This window comes from Mixophyes fleayi, chromosome 6 (genome assembly GCF_038048845.1).
Source record: "Mixophyes fleayi isolate aMixFle1 chromosome 6, aMixFle1.hap1, whole genome shotgun sequence".
Taxonomy (NCBI): domain Eukaryota; kingdom Metazoa; phylum Chordata; class Amphibia; order Anura; family Limnodynastidae; genus Mixophyes; species Mixophyes fleayi.
This window is the reverse complement of record NC_134407.1, coordinates 10,697,355-10,716,169: the sequence shown is the minus strand read 5'-3', so window position 1 is coordinate 10,716,169 and position 18,815 is coordinate 10,697,355. Positions and strand designations below refer to the sequence as shown.

General features: G+C 37.8%; 1 protein-coding gene and 1 gene segment (V, D, J or C); both read right to left on the bottom strand.

The window, feature by feature from the left end:
- The window catches only part of LOC142160594 (uncharacterized), a 326,893-nt gene that overhangs the window by 236,696 nt on the left and 71,382 nt on the right, over positions 1–18,815 (bottom strand). The gene's annotated exons all lie outside the window — the stretch shown is intronic.
- LOC142160778 (T cell receptor beta variable 7-4-like) lies at positions 11,970–13,032 on the bottom strand. The segment is given in 3 exon segments: positions 11,970–12,391; positions 12,520–12,592; positions 12,979–13,032. Coding segments are annotated over 3 exon segments (450 nt in total).

The window sequence follows — 18,815 nt, the reverse complement described above, 5'->3', positions numbered from 1 at the left end:
GCAGTTCTTCTGCCGTATCTCTAGCTCCAGCTACAGTGCTAGTCTAAGTCCTAGGGGTAAATGTATCAAGGTCCGATTTTTTCAGCATGTTAAAATTGAGGCAAATCACGGGTGTTAGTCCAAAACTCATCAAATGTATCAAGCTGCGATTTTTACTCTGATCTTCAAAATCGCTGGTCATCTCTGGCGCTTTGCTGCGATGTAAAACACTCCCGTGTTTAGCCAACTCTCCTGTGCTGTATCAGCGTGTTCTATAAACCCATCACTGTTACACTGTCCTGTCTTACAGCCGAAGCTCCTACAGCCGGAGCTCCAGCAGCTGTCAAAACTGTAAAAAATAGATCAAAGTTGAAAAAAAAAAGTGGGGGGGCCCCCGTCTATTGACTATTAACCCTAGTTCTGCCAGTCTACTGCTGGTTCCGTGAAAATCGGGGGAACCCCACGCAAAATGTTTCCCCTATTTTTAAGGAAACCAGCAGTAGACTGGCAGCACTAGGGTTAATAGTGGTAGGAAAGGGGGACCCCACGCTTTCTTTTTTTTTTTTACTTTTATCTATTTTTTACAGTTTTGACAGCTGCCGGGACCTTCGGCTGTATGACAGGACAGTGATGTGTTTACTAATCATGCTGCTAGCAAGCAGCGTGTTGTATCTGGCGTGTTTTGAAGCAAACTCAGGAGAGTTTGCTTACTCGCAGCTTCATACATTTGAGACTTGTATAGCCAGAGTGGCAAAAAGTCGGGAGTTTGACCCTTATCGATTTTGGAAACAGCGATTTTGACAGATACATCTCTGGCGATTTAACATGAAATCTCAGCTTCATACATCTGCGAGTTTCAACTCTCCCGAGAAAATCGCTGGAATTGCAAAATCGGACCTTGATACATTTACCCTCTAGTCAGTGGTGATGACAGTCTTGTATGCATGCTATTACATGTGTTTGCAATCAAAAACAACTTTAAAAATATACGTTATGTTCAATAGACATTAACAACATCCTAATAAATGAATTTCGTGAAAGAAAAAAAAAACACTTTTTTTTTTTTTTGCTGTGTACAGTAATGACTATATCATTAACATGTAACATGTAAAACAGTTTTTTTGTTGTTTTTTTCCTGTGCATTCTTTTGCGAATTTATAATCCACACCGTATTTGACGTATCCTGCAATGTGTAGACAAGCGCAGCAGACTTACGGCATATTCTGTTATACATTTAAAAGAAAAGTTGAGCAAAAGATACTGTAATGAAACAGCGCCTCCTACAGTTATAAATTATAATTGCGATGTTGTTTCTGTAACTGCCTGTCTCAGTGCGTTTCAGTTTTGTGCTCACAGCTGCACTGCCATATGTAACTGTGTCTACCGACTGCACAGAAATACACTGCGGAATCCTGGACCTTTACTTGTGACAGACTCAATGTAGAATTCAAAATGTGGGGTCTGTTTAGAGTCCAGGAGTTGAATCCCTCTTCCATATTGCCGTCGTTGGCAGCTGGAGAGTACACCATAAGCTTCAGCCCCTGCTGTGGTCTCTGCTGGTACCAGTACATAGCAAAATAGCTGTTCTCATGATGTCTGCAGCGGAGATCCACAGGTTTCCCAGACTCCACTATTAAGATTTTCTGGTCTTGAGATACTTCCACCACTTGAGACAAACCTGTAGGAGTCATAAAAGTAACATTGATAAATGTAACTATAATGTGTAAGCTTTAGATTGTATATATCTCTTAGTACAAATATATAATTCAGGGGAATGTTGATTACACACTGGGGTAACTAAAAATGAATGTCTATAAAAAATTGACAGTAAGAAAGTTTCAGGCTGGTTTCACCTGTAACTATCGCTCCTCTTCAAACCAGTTACATTGATGGAGCCTTAGATAAAAGCTCATGTCTAAGTGTAACTCTCTAACACCCCTTTAATTCCAGTGGTCCTATAATTCAGCCTTACATGGTATAAGATGCAGAGCCAGAAGTAGCAGCCAGTGTTTTGCCATTTCTCTCTCCAAATATTCAGCCCTCAAAGACAACAAAACAATTCAGAAAATCTTTGATATTTTCACGACAGAAAAAGCGACGTCTCAAAAATCTAAGTAAACCATTATAAGTATTATTGTTTGACCGCTGCTCGGGATATATTTGACTTGTACCTGTAAGAGGTCTGTGACTTGTTTCCCTGGTACGAGAGTATTTGAAACTTTTTGTCTCCTCCCACATTGAGGTTTTGGCAGAATTACATGAAGTTACCACATACACAGAGCACATCTGCACAATAAGGTCCCTGCTCAAATTCCTTTATTCTTTCTCAGCTGATAAAGGCTGCAGAAAGCTTTGTAACAAAGTAACCCTCACAATACCAGAGAATACAGTAGAATTGTACACTACATTTGTGATTGTTGCCTTCAAGTATAAACCTCTCCGCTAACAACTGTCTTTAATTTCTGGGAGATTTGTCTGTGGATGTTTCCACTCCTATTTTTTCACGTTCACCATATGCACACTGCCACTTCTTTTGTTCTATGCTACATGTAGTTCCAGTTATCAGTTCTTATATTGCATGTATGCAGGGCCGCCATTAGGATGGTACCGACCGTGCTGCCCCTTTTTCTTCTTACCTTCTTCTCTGCAATCATGAAAATATATCAAAACAAATGATTCCTTTATTTGAAAATAACAAACAGAAAATACTAAAATCTAAATAAATTGTGATTGCATGATTATTATTTTGAAAAAATCTGTAAGTAATGTGTCTTAAAGTATTAAAGGCGTTTTATGATTACTGTATAGAAATGGTCTTCTAAAGAATAGTTTTATGGAGGTATTTATCATTTGTTGGGCTGACATCTACATTATTTTTATTATAATAATAAAGCAATTTGAAAACTGCTCCCCCTACTGGACTCTCTGAACTCTTGCACTCTGTTGTGTAACTGTCAATCTGAGAGTCCTTATCTGCAGGTTTTGTGATGGTAGCTGCCTCACTCTGTAGCTGGGTTTACCGACTGCACAGAAATACACAGCGGATTGCTGGATCTTTGCTTGTAAAAAGCTGAGTGTTGAATTGAGAACATCAGGTCTCTTGAATGTCCAGTCCTTGAATTTTTCTTCCAAATCAACCTGGTCAGCGCCTGTTGAATACAGCATTTGTTGCAGCCCCCAACCTGCTCTCTGCTGGTACCAGTACAAGAAGTAGTAAGCTGGGTCATCACTTTCACACTGAAGAGTTACTGAGCCTCCATGGGACACTATTTGCAGCCTCTTTTTCTGATTCACCTTCACTCCCTGGCACTGACCTGCAGGAAACAGACAGGGGTGGGATGAACAGCACAAATGAGTTTCCACTTTAACTAAACTTTTAGAAAACCCCTTCCCCATAATATTATTTGGTGGGGTCTGGGTCCACATATACCGTGACCTCTCTTCTGTTTTCTCCGCTCTCTCCCTAGCAGGAGAAATACAAAACAGCAGATAAATAAATAAAAGACAGATGTTGATTTAAGGGTGGCTTCCAATCAGCATCCAGATTTCATTAACACCTCTGTGTCAGTTCTCTCCTGCTATGGAAAGAGCCAAGCAGAACAAAAGGTCACCGCAGGTGTCCCAGTATAGGTGAGTGTCAGGATCCTGATAACTACGGAGAATGGGATCATAAGGGAGGGATCACCACTCACTGAATAAAATATGGAAGTGAGTGGATTTACTAGAAATGTATTATTAGTGGAAACCCCTCTTAATAAACCAAGTCTCCCGACAAAGGCGTTATCTAGAACTAGAATCATCTACTTGACACATAATTGCAATGACCAAGTGCTGTTCACATCTCTCATCAGTCTTTCTGATAAAATTATATCATATAAATTCTTCAGAAGATCTAATCCCAGTTACTGATGTTATGATAGTGTAACCCTGATCCACACATAACAGTGTCCCTCTTACACATTGATCTCATGCTCACATGTTAGAAAAAGCAGAACCAGAATTAATGAGAGACGTATCCATGTTTCACCCTGCAGATCATGATGTCCCATGTTCCTGAAAGAAAACACACATGACACGTGATTATTGTGTCATAAGGTCTTACACCAAGGTCAATAACATACTCTCAGGAAGTGATTTACCAAAACCGTACCTGTATATATATATATACTCAGTCTTTCTTCATCATCATCAACATCATCATCTTTTTGTCTCTTGCTTGTTTTTTCATAAATCAATTATATAGTAATTGTATAATCACTTAAATACGAATCAAGTTTAATTCTCGAAGTGCCTCTATGGTTCTCTCTCTCTCTGTCTCTTTGTCTCTCTCTCTCTCTCTCTCTCTTTGTCTCTCTCTCTCTCTTTGTCTCTCTCTGTCTCTCTCTCTTTGTCTCTCTCTCTGTCTCTGTCTCTCTCTTTGTCTCTCTCTCTCTGTATCTCTCTGTCTCTCTCTCTTTGTCTCTCTCTCTGTCTCTCTCTTTGTCTCTCTCTCTCTGTATCTCTCTGTCTCTCTCTCTGTCTTTCTCTCGCCCTGTCTCTTTTTCATTGGTGTATGTGACTCTCGGAAACCTCACAACATCTCTAGACATCCTCAGATTGGGTTCCTGAATTGTATATTTACAGTTATAGTGGTTTTAATTTCCTTCCTGTTCACTCATTAATATTTTGTGCTTTTTCCCTATTCTCAAACTATCCAACAGATTGTGTCTTACAGATAGTATTCTAAGTATACTTAGTTCCAGATTATGAAGATTTGTTTTTAAAGCTTTATGTTGTATATTAGTATTAATATATCAAAATTAGTGTATACCATGTAATACAACTGTACTATGGTCAGGGCATTCTGGTTAGGTCAGGAGTGTAATTAGGGTGTATTGTTCCCATAGCAATATTTATTCTTTATTATCACCCACCAGACTGCTGTCCTCCAAGAAAAGCCTCATGAGCCAGAACAGATGTGTAGACAAGAGGAAAGTGACCGCTGCATGATGCTGTATCACAAATATCTGTTGGTGTGTTTTCCTTGCAGAAAATCTAGGGGATCTGGAAATTACTGGGGTCCCTGTATGATATCATAGCTGTATTTACACTTTGTGGCTGTATTATTATTATTAACTTTTATATATATGTAATACACATACAGCAACGATCCATAATACATTACACAATACATTATTAAACTAAATGTAATTATACGAAGACCAGACACCTGCTAATCCATCATCATCATCATCATTTATTTATATAGTGCCACTGATTCAGCAGCGCTGTACAGAGAACTCACTCACATCAGTCCCTGCCCCATTGGAGCTTACAGTCTAAATTCCCTAATATACACAAACAGAGAGAGAGAGAGAGAGACTAGGGTCAATTTATGATAGCAGCCAATTAACCTACCAGTATGTTTTTGGAGTGTGGGAGGAAACCTGAGCACCCGGAGGAAACCCACGCAAACACGGGGAGAACATACAAACTCCGCACAGATAAGGCCATGGTCGGGAATTGAACTCATGACCTCAGTGCTGTGAGGCAGAAGTGCTAACCACTAAGCCAACGTGCTGCCCCTAATTAACAGATTATATACAGGAATGCATTGTACACAGAATATTTGCTCAGAATTACATAGCTGAGACTTGGACAGTCACTGTATTTCCTCCCAAATATCTAAAAAGTACCCAGACCAGAAAAAATATGTATTTCATATTCAAAACTTTTCTTCTATTTCTCTGTTGTTAAGTTAAGATTGTGATTAGTGCACATAGACTGTGCATTATTTTCTTATATTGCTACTTAAAGTATCATCATAATTCCTCATTGTTTAATGTCTTTATTTGCAAATACATGTTACCCGATGGATGACTAGAGACACTCTTGTTTGGAAACCTCATTGATTTATATATTTGCTACTACACGCTCCCCCTGCTGGTAGGTTTTGGCAGCTCTACAGGTCTTAGTTAAATAAGCTGCAGGTTTTATGCTAGCTGATGTTATGGTCTTTGTGGCTGTGTATAGCGGTGGCACAGAAATACACAGCGGAGTCCTGAGCATCTGTTTTGCTTTTTATCAGCAGCAATTCCTTGCTATTCGGTAAGGACATTTTCCATTTTCCAAATTCAGGCTCCTCAGTTGGATCACTCATTGCTATTGATATAGACATTAACTTTAAGCCCTTTCCAAGCTTCTGCTGATACCAGTACAAGTTGTCAGAGCTTGTGGTGCCCTCATGTTCACAGTGAATCTCAACTTTTTCCCCGGAAGAAACCATAAGAAGCTTTGTCTTCTGTGTCATCGTCGCCCCTTGACTTGGATCTGGGAACAGAAAAATAAAGTTGTATATTCTAGATTGTTTTATCCGCTGTGTGATTACATAGCTGCAAAATCATGTTTATAACGTGTAATATTGTTCTTGCAAATTCAACAGTAGACTACAGATTAATGTAGCAGGTACTGGCCCTCATTTAATTTCATTTGATCACTTTATGGGGTCTGCTAATTGTACTCCGCCAATAACGCAAGCACTAAACTTACACAGAAACGTTCCCAGGATCAGTAGGAAGTTCAGCCACTCTGTCATTTTCCCAGAGAGACGTCCACAAACCAACTGTTGTAAAAATAAAGAAAGATAAAAAAGTTTTACCCAGTTTTCGTACAATTTCCATCGGTTCCAGGTGTAAGGATACACAGGTGCTAATGGTAAAAGGCTTTTTTTTGTAACTATAACTAAACATTTGCTATATGTTTAATTGTTCATTAATGCTGCTACAAATATTTTCAAACGTCTCTGCAGCCTTTTTGTAAGCTAAATATTCCCTTATATTTACCCACCTGTTCTGTGCTGTGCTCTTGTAATACACTGTCACTTCCTCCCTGGATGTCTCTGTCCTCTGTACACTCTCAGGACTCGCCTACATTTACTCTTTGTCTGACACTCTGATTGGTACTTTACATTTCTGACAAAACTATCATGTAAATACATACTTGCCAACTTTGCCTTGTTGGCTTCAAGGAGATCCCGGGGGAGGTGGGCGTGCGGGGGCGGGGCTTCATTATTCACATAATTTTGGCTAAGATAATGCAATATTTGCGTCAATAAGCTCCCCCCCACCACTTATCTATTGAGGGGGTGATAAGAGGTTGCCCTGCTCTCCCGGGAGCCCGGACATTCCGAGAGAGTAGGCAACTATGCGTTAAAGAAAAGCAGCTAAATAATCTCTAGAGCCTGAAATGTCTTTTACATTTCTGTCTCCATTACTGAAGTCATGTTGTCTTACCTGTCAGTCTTTGATTAAGTCTTGGTCTCCTTGAAAATGGCCACCTCCATAGACATCATGGACATAGGACACAATTTCTGAACTGTGTCATCATGCCACAGATGGCGAAGCCAACCACGTCTTGTACTGGCTCAGCATCAGGGAGAATGCCAGTCTCCCTGACATTTAGGGAGAGTTGGCAAGTATGTGTAAATGTACCCATAGGGCATACGTTACTGTTATGTATGAAGCCTTTCATTTCTTTTTCTTTTTCCTGCGTTTTTAATGTTTCTCCCCCCATCAAACTGTGGGTATGATGTCTGTATGCAACAGTTTTATCTACATATAAGCTTGGAATATGGCTATAAGAGTGTTTAAAGAAACTCCCAGGGGAAAATTTACCAAAGTGGGGTTGCTATATAACCGCTTTTTCAACATTTTATTTTGGCAGGTCTTCAAACCGCCAGATTTACTAAAGCTAAAAGTGCTGCAAAACTGCCAGAAAAGCGTTGTTTTACAAAGCACCACACTCTAAATCCATGTCCCGATTTTTTCAACTAAAAGAATACAAAGCACTACATTTATTAATGTGTGCTTTGTCACACAGCTGAAAAAAGGGCACAAATCTTGACGGAAAAAAGAGGTGAAATAGCTCAAGCAGCTTGTGTCTTCCCACGCAATAGTAATAAATAGTAATAAAATGTAAAAAACACCCCTCCATCCCATTCTTTTGTAGGCCATACTGCTCAGCATTGGATCCGGCTCTCTAGGTCCTTCTATATGTTCTTGATTGGCTGCCCGTCTACGGTATAGTGACAGGAGCTCCTCGGGGGCAGTCTCCTTCATTTCTGTTTTTTTCTGCATCTCTGGATTATGTCAGAACAAAAAAGAAGATTAGTCAACATGTATTCATCCCACATCACTACAGAAAAAATAAAGGGGGTATTATTAAATTTTTTTAAAAAAAACTTGACACAATAATTATGTCTAATTAATTATAATGTATTATTATTAAATATAACAATATATTATAATATGTAATAATATTATTTATTATTAAATATAATGAGACACATTTTTTCATTATTAAAAATAAGGGGATTATTATTATTATTATTATTATTATTATTATTATTATTATTAAATGTTTGAGACACTATTAGTTAATATTAAATATAAAGGGACACAATATTTTATTTCCCTGATCCCCATCGGCTGTTTAGCATTGGGCCAGGCATCTTTAAGTTAGATTCCACCCCTAGAAGACTGGACCCAATGCTTTTTTTTGTAGAACTGCTAATATATATACTACAACTTTAATTTAAATGCTTGTTTTAATTCCACATCCTCTATTTTCTACTTCCACAGCTATATCCCAAAATATTGAAAAATTGTTACAAGTTTCAATCCTCCCGCACAAGGGAATAATGCAAATGAAAATTGCTAATAACATTATATTGTCACTAATGGGGTGTAACGTTATTCATAATTTTCTTTTCAAAAGTGAAAAGCTGCAAGCGGGTCTATATATGTACCTCTATGTCTTACTTTTGGGGAGCAGTGAGACACAGGTGTGTTACATAATGATAATAACATGTTAACAAAATCTTAGATATATTTCTCTTTTCTCCTCCAGGTATTGATGTCTTTATATAAATAATGTAAATGTAGGTATGAATGTCAGTAACAATTTTACATAAAGTGTTGAATTTGTTTTTTTACATGAATTAACTTGCTTAATTTAAATGTAATATGAAATACATGAGTTGATCTTGTTGGCAACTCAAATTATACAAAGCTATTCTCAAAGAGGTCTGGAATTCTGTTTAGGAATTGACCTTTGAGAGAACTAAGGGACTGAGTCATTAAGGAAAGTAAGGCAAAAAAGGAGTAAATGTTACAATGTAAGGGGTGCAAATTAGTTTACTATTTTGCACATAAGCTAATTACTAGATATTTTTTTAGAACACATCCTTGATAACTTTATTTTTGCACTGAAATTTAAAATTGATCTAGGACATGCCCTATCCCAATTATAAATCTGTCCTCAAATATGAAATGTACCTCCCCCTGCAATGCAACATGGTTTTGCCCAGGTACAAAGTTACTCCTTTTTTTATGCTTTACTCTCCTTAATGACACAAGCCCTAAGTGTAGATACACCCAGAAACTTATGTTGTGCCCATGGTATATTCTGTTCAAGCTGTGGTGAAATGTGTAAATAAGGATCATTGATGTCTATAACAGACAGGATGTCAGCACCCACTGACAGTGTCCCAAATGCTTGTTTCAAATAACCACCTGTGTGTATCCACATTTAGGGGTATATTTACTAAACTGCGGGTTTGAAAAAGTGGAGATGTTGCCTATAACAACCAATCAGATTCTAGTTATCATATAGTTAGTGCATTCTACAGAATGACAACTCGAATCTGATTGGTTGCTATAGGCAACATCTCCACTTTTTCAAATGCGCAGTTTAGTAAATATACTCCATAAAGTTCTTTTTTTTTTTTCACCAATATACCTCAGTTTTCACTGTTTCAAGAACCCTATCTAGGACCTAACCTAATTAGTTCAGAGGCTAAAAAAAATGCTATTTTTTAGTGATGGATCATGCACAATTCTGAAATAATGTCTCTACAAAACAAGTGCTAGACTAATATATTGAGGAATTCCTGTGTAAGAAAATAAAAAGAAATAATTTCTATCGAAGGGTGTTAATTACATATTTATTTTGTTCTCATTTGTCTTAATGCATTTGTGGCCTCATCATTTTATGGGACTTTTCTGTAGTGGGGGCATGATCTAGTGGACAGCTAGTCATCCTGTGCCTTTCCATCTGTGGGGGAACCACAAGTCTCAGCATGCTGAAATGTAGAGTTCTCTTCCTGATCAGCCACCACCTCTCTCTGAACTCCTGTTCAACTTCCATGCTTATACATTTTGGCTTCATCTTTCATAATTCAACATTCTCCAACCCATCGATGTTGGCTTTGTCCCTCACAATCTCAGGACTAAGCAGCTTTGATGGCTGCAATTTGTATCTGACAGCACTTACCTTCTATCTTTCTCCTAATCACTTTCACCTCTCTCCAAGCTCCTCTTCTATCTCCAGCATTATATTACTCCCTCCCCACTAATTATTTCCCCTTAACTAATTCCCTCCACGCTAGTCATCACCCATGAACTGCTTTGTTTCATACATAGACTTCACTCACTCGCCTACACAAGGTGAAAAAACCTCCCAACCCACAAATAATTCTCAGAATTCCTCTTTCTTGACCCGCTCCTTGTCATGGCTGCTGGCAATATCTCACCCAAACCAGGCCCCCGTACAATCGCCACTATTTGCTGACGCACATTAGTCCTCCCAAAAACTTCCCATCCACCTAGTACTCCCAAACCCAACAGTATTATCAAAATCCCTCCACTACCCTCCCTCCCCTCTACCTTTGTACTCTGGAATGCAAGATAGATCTATCCATGATCTATTCAAAATCCTCAACATTCTTACAGGTTACAGAAACTGGACAGACAATTACCTAGATACCTCCTGTGACACTACATCCCCTGCAGATTCTCCCTCAGCCACACTGCCAGACCCAGAGACAGACAAGGTTGTGGGTATGCATCCTACTTACTCAATACTGTACCCAGTGGTGCATGCAGGGGGGGTTTCTGGGTCTCCAGAAACCCCTCCCTTCCGCTAACAAAGTGCTCCTACATACGGCACTGTACTATACAACAGCCGCGGCGCTGTCAAAGAAGCATCCGTGGCGGTGCTGAATTGTATCACCACCGTGGACACTTCTTTGACAGCGCCACGGCTGCTGTATAGTACTGTGCTGCCGAAACTGAGCTGCTGCGCATGCTTTTTTGCGCATGCTTTTTTTTGTTTTTTTGGGTTTTTTTCGGTGGGGGCCCCTGGTACCCATGGAGAGAATGGGGCCCATTGCATGGGGAACAAGTAAGCTGTGGACCCCGGTTCCCTCCTCCCTGCTTCAGTGCACCTGGGGCCCACAGCTGACTAGTGCCGCCTCTGCTCACAACTATCCCAATTTTCAAGAGTCACACTTACTCCTCTTGTTTCAGCTGTGCCCTTTTCGCATAATGTTGTAAACTCTCTCATAATCTGGGTCCTCCCTACCACTTAATTTAATGTTTGCATGTATTTTGTCTACCTTGTATGTCCCTGTTTGTAGTATGCTCTGTTTTCCCCACTGTCCGGTGCTGAGCAGGATTGTGGTGACTTCAAATCATTGACAATTACAACATCAACAGCAATAACTGGGACAAAATAGCCAAAGAAGATTCTGCTACAGCAATTACTGTTTTATTAATGTGTTATAAATATGATTTATTACTTTTAGTTTATTTCTGAAACTACCTCAATGTGTTACAGGAAATTTATTTAAATTTAAAGAAAGGGATTGATGGTGCTAACTTAAATTATAGGGTTCTATAGAGTGAAAGGCACATCCAACTAAACAGTAACTCATTATCTCCCAAATATCTAGAAACTGCCCGGACTAGAAAAATATGTATTTATATTCAAATATTTTCTAATGTTCCTCTGTTAAGTGAAGATTGTGACTATTGCACATGTACATTATTTTCTTTTATTAGTTATTGAAGTATCATCATAATTCCTTATTGTTAGAGGTCTTTATATGTTGCCACATGACCGGAAATGCTTTTTTTTTAAATAAATAACTCATTGGTTTATAATAGATAATATATAATACATATTGTTTCACCAGCTCCCCCTGCTGGTAGGTATAGGCAGCTCTCCAGATCTCAGTGATGTAAGCTGCAGGTTTTGTGTTGGCTGTTGCTCTATTCTTTGTGGCTGTGGAGACTGGAAGCGCAGAAATACACAGCTGAGTCCTGAGCGTCTGCTGTGTCTTTTATCAGAAGTAATTTCTTCTTATCTGGTACAGACATTTTCCATTTATTTTTAAACTCTTGCTCCATATCGGGGTCACCCGTTCCTACTGTCATAGACATTACTTTGAAGCTCTCTCCAATTTTCTGCTGATACCAGAACATGTTGTACGAGCCGGAGCTGTCGTCATGTTCACAGTGAATCTCCACCTTTTCCCCCAAAGGAACCATAAGAAGCTTTTTCTCCTGTGTCATCGTCACTCCTTGACATGGATCTGGGAACACAGAAAGAGATCCATGTATTCTGCATTGTTTTATCCACTCTGTGGCTTCCAACATACAACTGGATTTGATCACTTTATGTGTCACTGATCACCCCCAATAACCTAAGTACAAAACTTACACAGGAAAACTCCCAGGATCAGCAGGAAGCTCAGCCACATCCTCATTTCCCCGGAGAGACGTCCACGAATCAGCTAAAGACAGCGAAAAATAATAAGTGATTAAAGTTTTGTACCAGAATTCTCACAGTTTATTTCAATTTCCATTGTAAGAATATACAAATACTATTTTCTAAAGGATTTTTTAAAATATCTCTAAACATTTGTTTATTTATTATAATTTATTATAATTTTCTATCATTATTATATTATTATTATTATATTATTTATATTATATATTATATATTAATTAGTGATATAATAATAACTGTATATATAATATATTATAAGCCAGTATATATATATATATATATATATATATATATATATTTTATATATTATATTATTATGATTTATTTATTAATATAATATCTCTGCAGCCTTTATAGTTACTTGAAGGCTAAATGGTCCCCTGAGTTTACCCACCTGTTCTGTGCTGTGCTCATATCAAACACTGTCACTTCCTCCCTAGACATCTCTGCCCTCTGTACCTCATCAGAGTATTCCTACATATACTCTTAGTCTGATGCTCTGATTGGTGCTGTACTTTTCATAATGAACTATAAGGTAAACATAAATGTAACTATTAATTCATGAAGTTTTCAGAAATGTTCTGGACTATTTATCAGACAAGGCTTAGTTACAAAATATTTCAGTGATTATTCCAATTTCCAAATATTATATACACACATGATTTATTTTGTGCTGGGCTGTGATAGGGCGCACATGTTACTGCTTTGTATGAGCTTTTATTTCTCATTTTTGTTTTCTATTATTTCTCTACCCTCAAACTAAGATGTGTGTATTACCCTGTTTTATCCATAAAGGAGTTAGTCCCAGTCTTTTCACGTAATGTAGTCTTGGAAATATGTCTCTAGTTTCAATACTGGTCAAACACAAAGTATAATTTCTCCTTTTATGTAGATTAGATCCAATTATCACTATATAATCTTAGCCTCCGGACTTTATAAATTAAGATGATTGTTTCAGTTATAAAATTCCTATTATAATCCTGTTATTATGGGGATTGTGGAGCTCCAGAGCCGCCTAGGCAGCACCGATTGTGATGATCTTAGAGGTAACTGCTCAGACACAGTGTCCCTGCTTTTAGAACATTATAAACTATTGTATTTAATTGTATATTTCCTCTATACCTTATCTGTGTGTGTTAGGGAATTTAGACTGCAAGCTCCTACGGGGCAGGGACGATGTGAATGAGTTCTCTGTACAGCGCTGCGGAATTGGTGGTGCTATAGAAACAAATGGTGATGATCTATAGACTTTTATGTATAACTTCTTAAAAGACAACAATGTGCTAATATATATATGTTTCCTTAAATGTGCTCAGTCTCTGATGCAAATGTCACATTCTCTATTTTTTAGTTACACAATTATGCCCCAACAAAGTCGCAAAATTATTGAAATTAGCTTTAGAGCTACAGATGTCATTCCTGGTGTATAAGGAAATAATGCAAAAGAAAAATAACAATAACTCTATATGTGCAGCCAGGGCTGGGGGGCAGAGAGCGCAGTTGATCCTCCATGATTTCTGTTGGGTGGGCAAAGACTGTGTCCCCACCCCCCCTCCCCACATGAACTTCTACATAAAAGCCTTCATGCTACTTTCTGAAGTCACGGTACCTGTTCTAACCTTGTGAAACTTTTATAAATGACAGATTATCTTAGTATAACTACCAAATGGTCTTTAATATAGATTGTCTTAGTATAGATTTAATACAGATTGATTGGTTTGTTTAAAAAACTGTAAGTGTTCCATTGATAAACATTTTATAAATAACCTGTATTGATGATGAGCAACTATTCACTTTACTTTTACCATGGGATTCATGCGGTGCGTCCAGTAACAAACATGAGATATAGCAATTTGAATTTATAGCACATCCCATAACCAGTGAGGCAGTGACTATAGATTTAACAATACTCCCAATCAAATGAGATTAGGCTGTCAATGAAATCTGAATAAAAACTAGGTTAAGAACTATGACAAATGTACATTTTTAAGATTAACACTTAAATTTATTTATCTTTCAGCTGTTGTACTAATTGGTAACTAATATTAATAATAATATTTAATAATGTGTAAAGAAATATTTGCCCAACCCCTGAAACACTGACACAGGATTGGGAGTCTTTGTATATTTACAGTCACTGTTACATCTATCGTAAAATAAGATACCAAACGCAAGAAAAAGTAGCTCCAAGCCCTGTAGTAGTCCTTGGTCTTCTGCCCCCATGAAAATTTTTCTTGCCTACTGCCCCAGATAATGGGGCGTGATTTCATTTGCAACCTTTATGGCAAAAGTAAAACGCAGCACATAGATCTATACACGTCCCCCTATTACCTTTGGGTGTAGGGAGATGCAGGATGCAGGTGTGTTATATAATTATAATAAGATATTAATAGAATTATATGTTTGATTCTCTTTATAGTTTCTGCAGTCATTGATGTTTTGTTATGTGACTAATGGATATGTACACATAGATGTCAGTAAATATATTGTACATAAGGTTTAACTGGATTTATTGTATGATATAATCTGCTCCATTTAAATGTATGATGAAATACATGAGCCAATCCCAGAGGAAGCTCTGAATATACAAAGCTGCTCAAAGTCAGGTCAAGAATTTTGTTGAGACAAAGTTTCTGATGTTTGGGATAAGTAAGTGTAGATACACACAGGAACTTATTTTATGTCCATTCAAGATGCGGGGACGTGTGTAACTAAAGATGATTGATGTCTATAACAAACAGGATGTCATTAACCACTGACAGTTTCCCAAATGCTGGGAGGAACACCAATGCTGCTTGTTGAGAAATAGGCACCTGTGTGTATCCATCATTAAGCTGTGTTTTGTTTCACTACTATACCCCAGTCTGCACAAATAACCCTATCACATCTTAATGTATTCTGGGATAAAAATTATGATATTTAGATAAAGACACATGGACCATGCACAATTTGCTAAAATATAGTGTCTCCAAAACAAATAGATTACATTATTTCAACAACACTTATTTGCAATAAATTAAGCGAAGATTTTGAAGATTGCCAACTATGTTTTGCTTTCTTCTCCTTTGTCTTATTGTATCTCTGTGCTATTTTTTGTGTTGGAGACATCCATATGTTGTGCAACTACAAGAAAAACTACCAGAATTGATTAGTGGATGATAAACAGTTTGGTTTGTTGAGCAATTCACAACATTTTACTAATGTGTCTATTGTCAGCAAATCAGCTATTACATGTTATTAATTATCAATTCTAGAAATGATGCAGATTCGACAAACTTGAAAGGCAACATGTTTAAAGCTATAATTTTTGCCAAGTGCCTATGTAGAATTAGGGCACAGTGATGGGTCCCGCTGTTCCCCCTGTCTAATACTTTCTGTAGTGCTGGTTGGCTCAAAAGTTGTGGCTGGTTTGGAATTCATGCATGATTTATTACTAACATTCAGCATAGATCATCATGATTGATAACTTACAGTTTGAATTTCACATTTGTCATCAGCTGTAGCACAATGACCAACATGTACAACATCATCATCATCAACATCATCATCATCATCATCACCACCATCACAAGGATAACAACACTAGATGGACAATTAACATGTTACAATATTTATTTTTGGAACGGTCATCTAATTTTTCAGGCTTTTCTATATGTTGGATCATTGTCAATGATCCAAGCTCTATTACCTGGGGTTCTAGACAGATCCTTGAGGCACATACTCTACACTTTAACTTCACAATGCTAAACATTTAGGATAATTAGAACAATGAGATACGTTAATTTGGCTATACAGTTTGTTTTGCTTTAGTAATTTTTGATCTGCTCCAATATCTATTATTCTTCGCAATTTAAACTACTGCTCTCTAGGGACTATCACACTGTAGGAAACTATCAGGAATATGAAAAGTGAAGGACCCCCCTGGTTGAAGCTCAAAATATAGATGCAATCTGAGTGCAATAGTGTTGCAAGTCATGGAAAATTATCAGCCATGTCACTATCTTTTATTATCTCAGGGGTCTCACTTAGCGTGATAAATTCTGTTTATTGTGCCACCCTGCTCCACACATATTTGGGCTTCATTGGTAAGTGGTTGTTACTGAAAACTCTGACTGGTGCTGCTTTGCCAAGCCAGGTACTCCCTATCTGTGAGCATCAGGAACACACAGGGTAATCTCCACCATCAGCCGCCTTAACAAGCACATGGATCCGTTCATACAAATGTAAATGCTGCAATGCCTCTTTGATGGCTACAAACTTCCTGACCGCTCACTGTGCTCAAGATTACTGGGTAGCTTGCTAATATGTTATTCTTGTTGGAATAAACATAATATTAGAGTACGAACATTCTGATACAAGCAGATATGCATTTTTTTTTCATTTTTTAATTGATAGTTATACATTGTTTTACAGTTTTATTTTTTCTCCACATAATTCCTCATTTGTTACACTGTTTTCTTTTTAAATGTTACTGGTTTATATATTGCAGCACAAGCCCCCCCTACTGGTAGGTTTAGGCAGTTCTACAGGTCTTAGTGATATAAGATGCAGGTTTTGTGTTAGCTGATGCACTGTTTTTGTGGCTGTGGAAACTGGTGGCACAGAAATACACAGCGGAGTCCTGAACATCTGTTTTGTTTTTTATTAGAAGCAATTCCTTGTTATTTGGTAAAGACATCTTCCAGTGTTCTTTAAATTCAGCCTCCGGAGTTGGATCCCCCATTGCTACTGACATAAACATTAACTTGAAGCCCTGTCCAAACTTCTGCTGATACCAGTACATGTTGTATGAACCTGTGGTGCCCTCATGTTCACAGTGAATCTCAACATTTTCCCCAGAGGACACCATAAGAAGCTTTTTCTCCTGTGTCATCTTCACCCCTTGACATGGATCTAGGAACACAAAAATAAAGTCATATATTCTGGATTGTTTTATCCAACCTGTGATTACATAGCTGCAAATTCATGCTTATAATGCGTAATAACATTGTTGTTCTTGAAAATTCAACATTAGACTACAAATTAATATAGATGGTGGTGTCCCACATTCAACTGCATTTGACCACTCCGTGGTCTGCTAAAAACCTCTTCCAATAACGTAAGCACTAAACTTACCCATAAAAACACCCAGGATCAGTAGGAAGCTCAGCCACATTGTCATTTCCCGGAAAGACGTCCACAAACCAACTGTTCTGAAATAAAGACAAAAAATATACCAGATTTTTCATAGATTCCATCAGTTCCTGGTGTACAAATATACAGACACTATTTTTATTTATTTTAAATATCCGTAAATATTTATTAGACATTTATTTATTTATTTACTCACTAAGAATATTACAAATAAGTCCATATATTTCTGCAGCTTTTATAGTAACTTACAGGCTATATGATCTCCTGAATGTACCTGCCTGTGTCTGCTGTGTTCATATCATACACTATCACTTCATCCTGAGACGTCTCTGTCCTCTTTACATTGTCAGGACACGCCTACATTTTTCCTACCCTCTGATTGGTGCTGTAAACATAAATAGAGTATTTTAATTAAGGAGTCCCCATCGTTCAGAATTGTTCTGTTCTATTTAACACTAACCTTAGTTACAACATATTTCTGTGATTTTTCCAAATAGTATATATGGATATGATTTTTTTTTGTGCTCTTTCTCCTTCCTGTATTGCAATTGATTCTCCCATCCTCAAACTGTTTGTATTATGTATGTACGAACAAGTTGTATCTGTAAATGAGCTTGGAAAATGGTAATGAAAGGGTTAAAACACTTGGCAAGTCTTTTCATATTGTGCAGAAAAAACAATCTAGTTTTAAAAACTGACTAACTGGTAAGGGCTTCACTTTTTCTATAGATAAGATGAAATTATTATTATATAGCCTTATTCTCTGGGTTCTATATACGCAGCATGCCCATGGATCAGAGGAGGAAGAAGTGACATCAGCCCCCCCCCCCCCCCAGTTGCAGTGATATATGCGCCAGGGAGGAGAAGCATGGGAGAAAGTATAGAAGCACCACTACTCTGCCAAACAGAGCTAATGGATAGTGGAGAAAGTTGACAGTTATTCTGAAAAAGCTGCTAATTTAACAGGGAGAGCTGCCCAGTAACTAGAGCGGGCTGCCAGAATTAAAGAAGGAACTGCCTATTGCAGAGTGGTGTCATCAGGCCGGTGCAAGATCTCTCGGCACACTAGGCAAAGTTTTAAACTACCCCCCCCC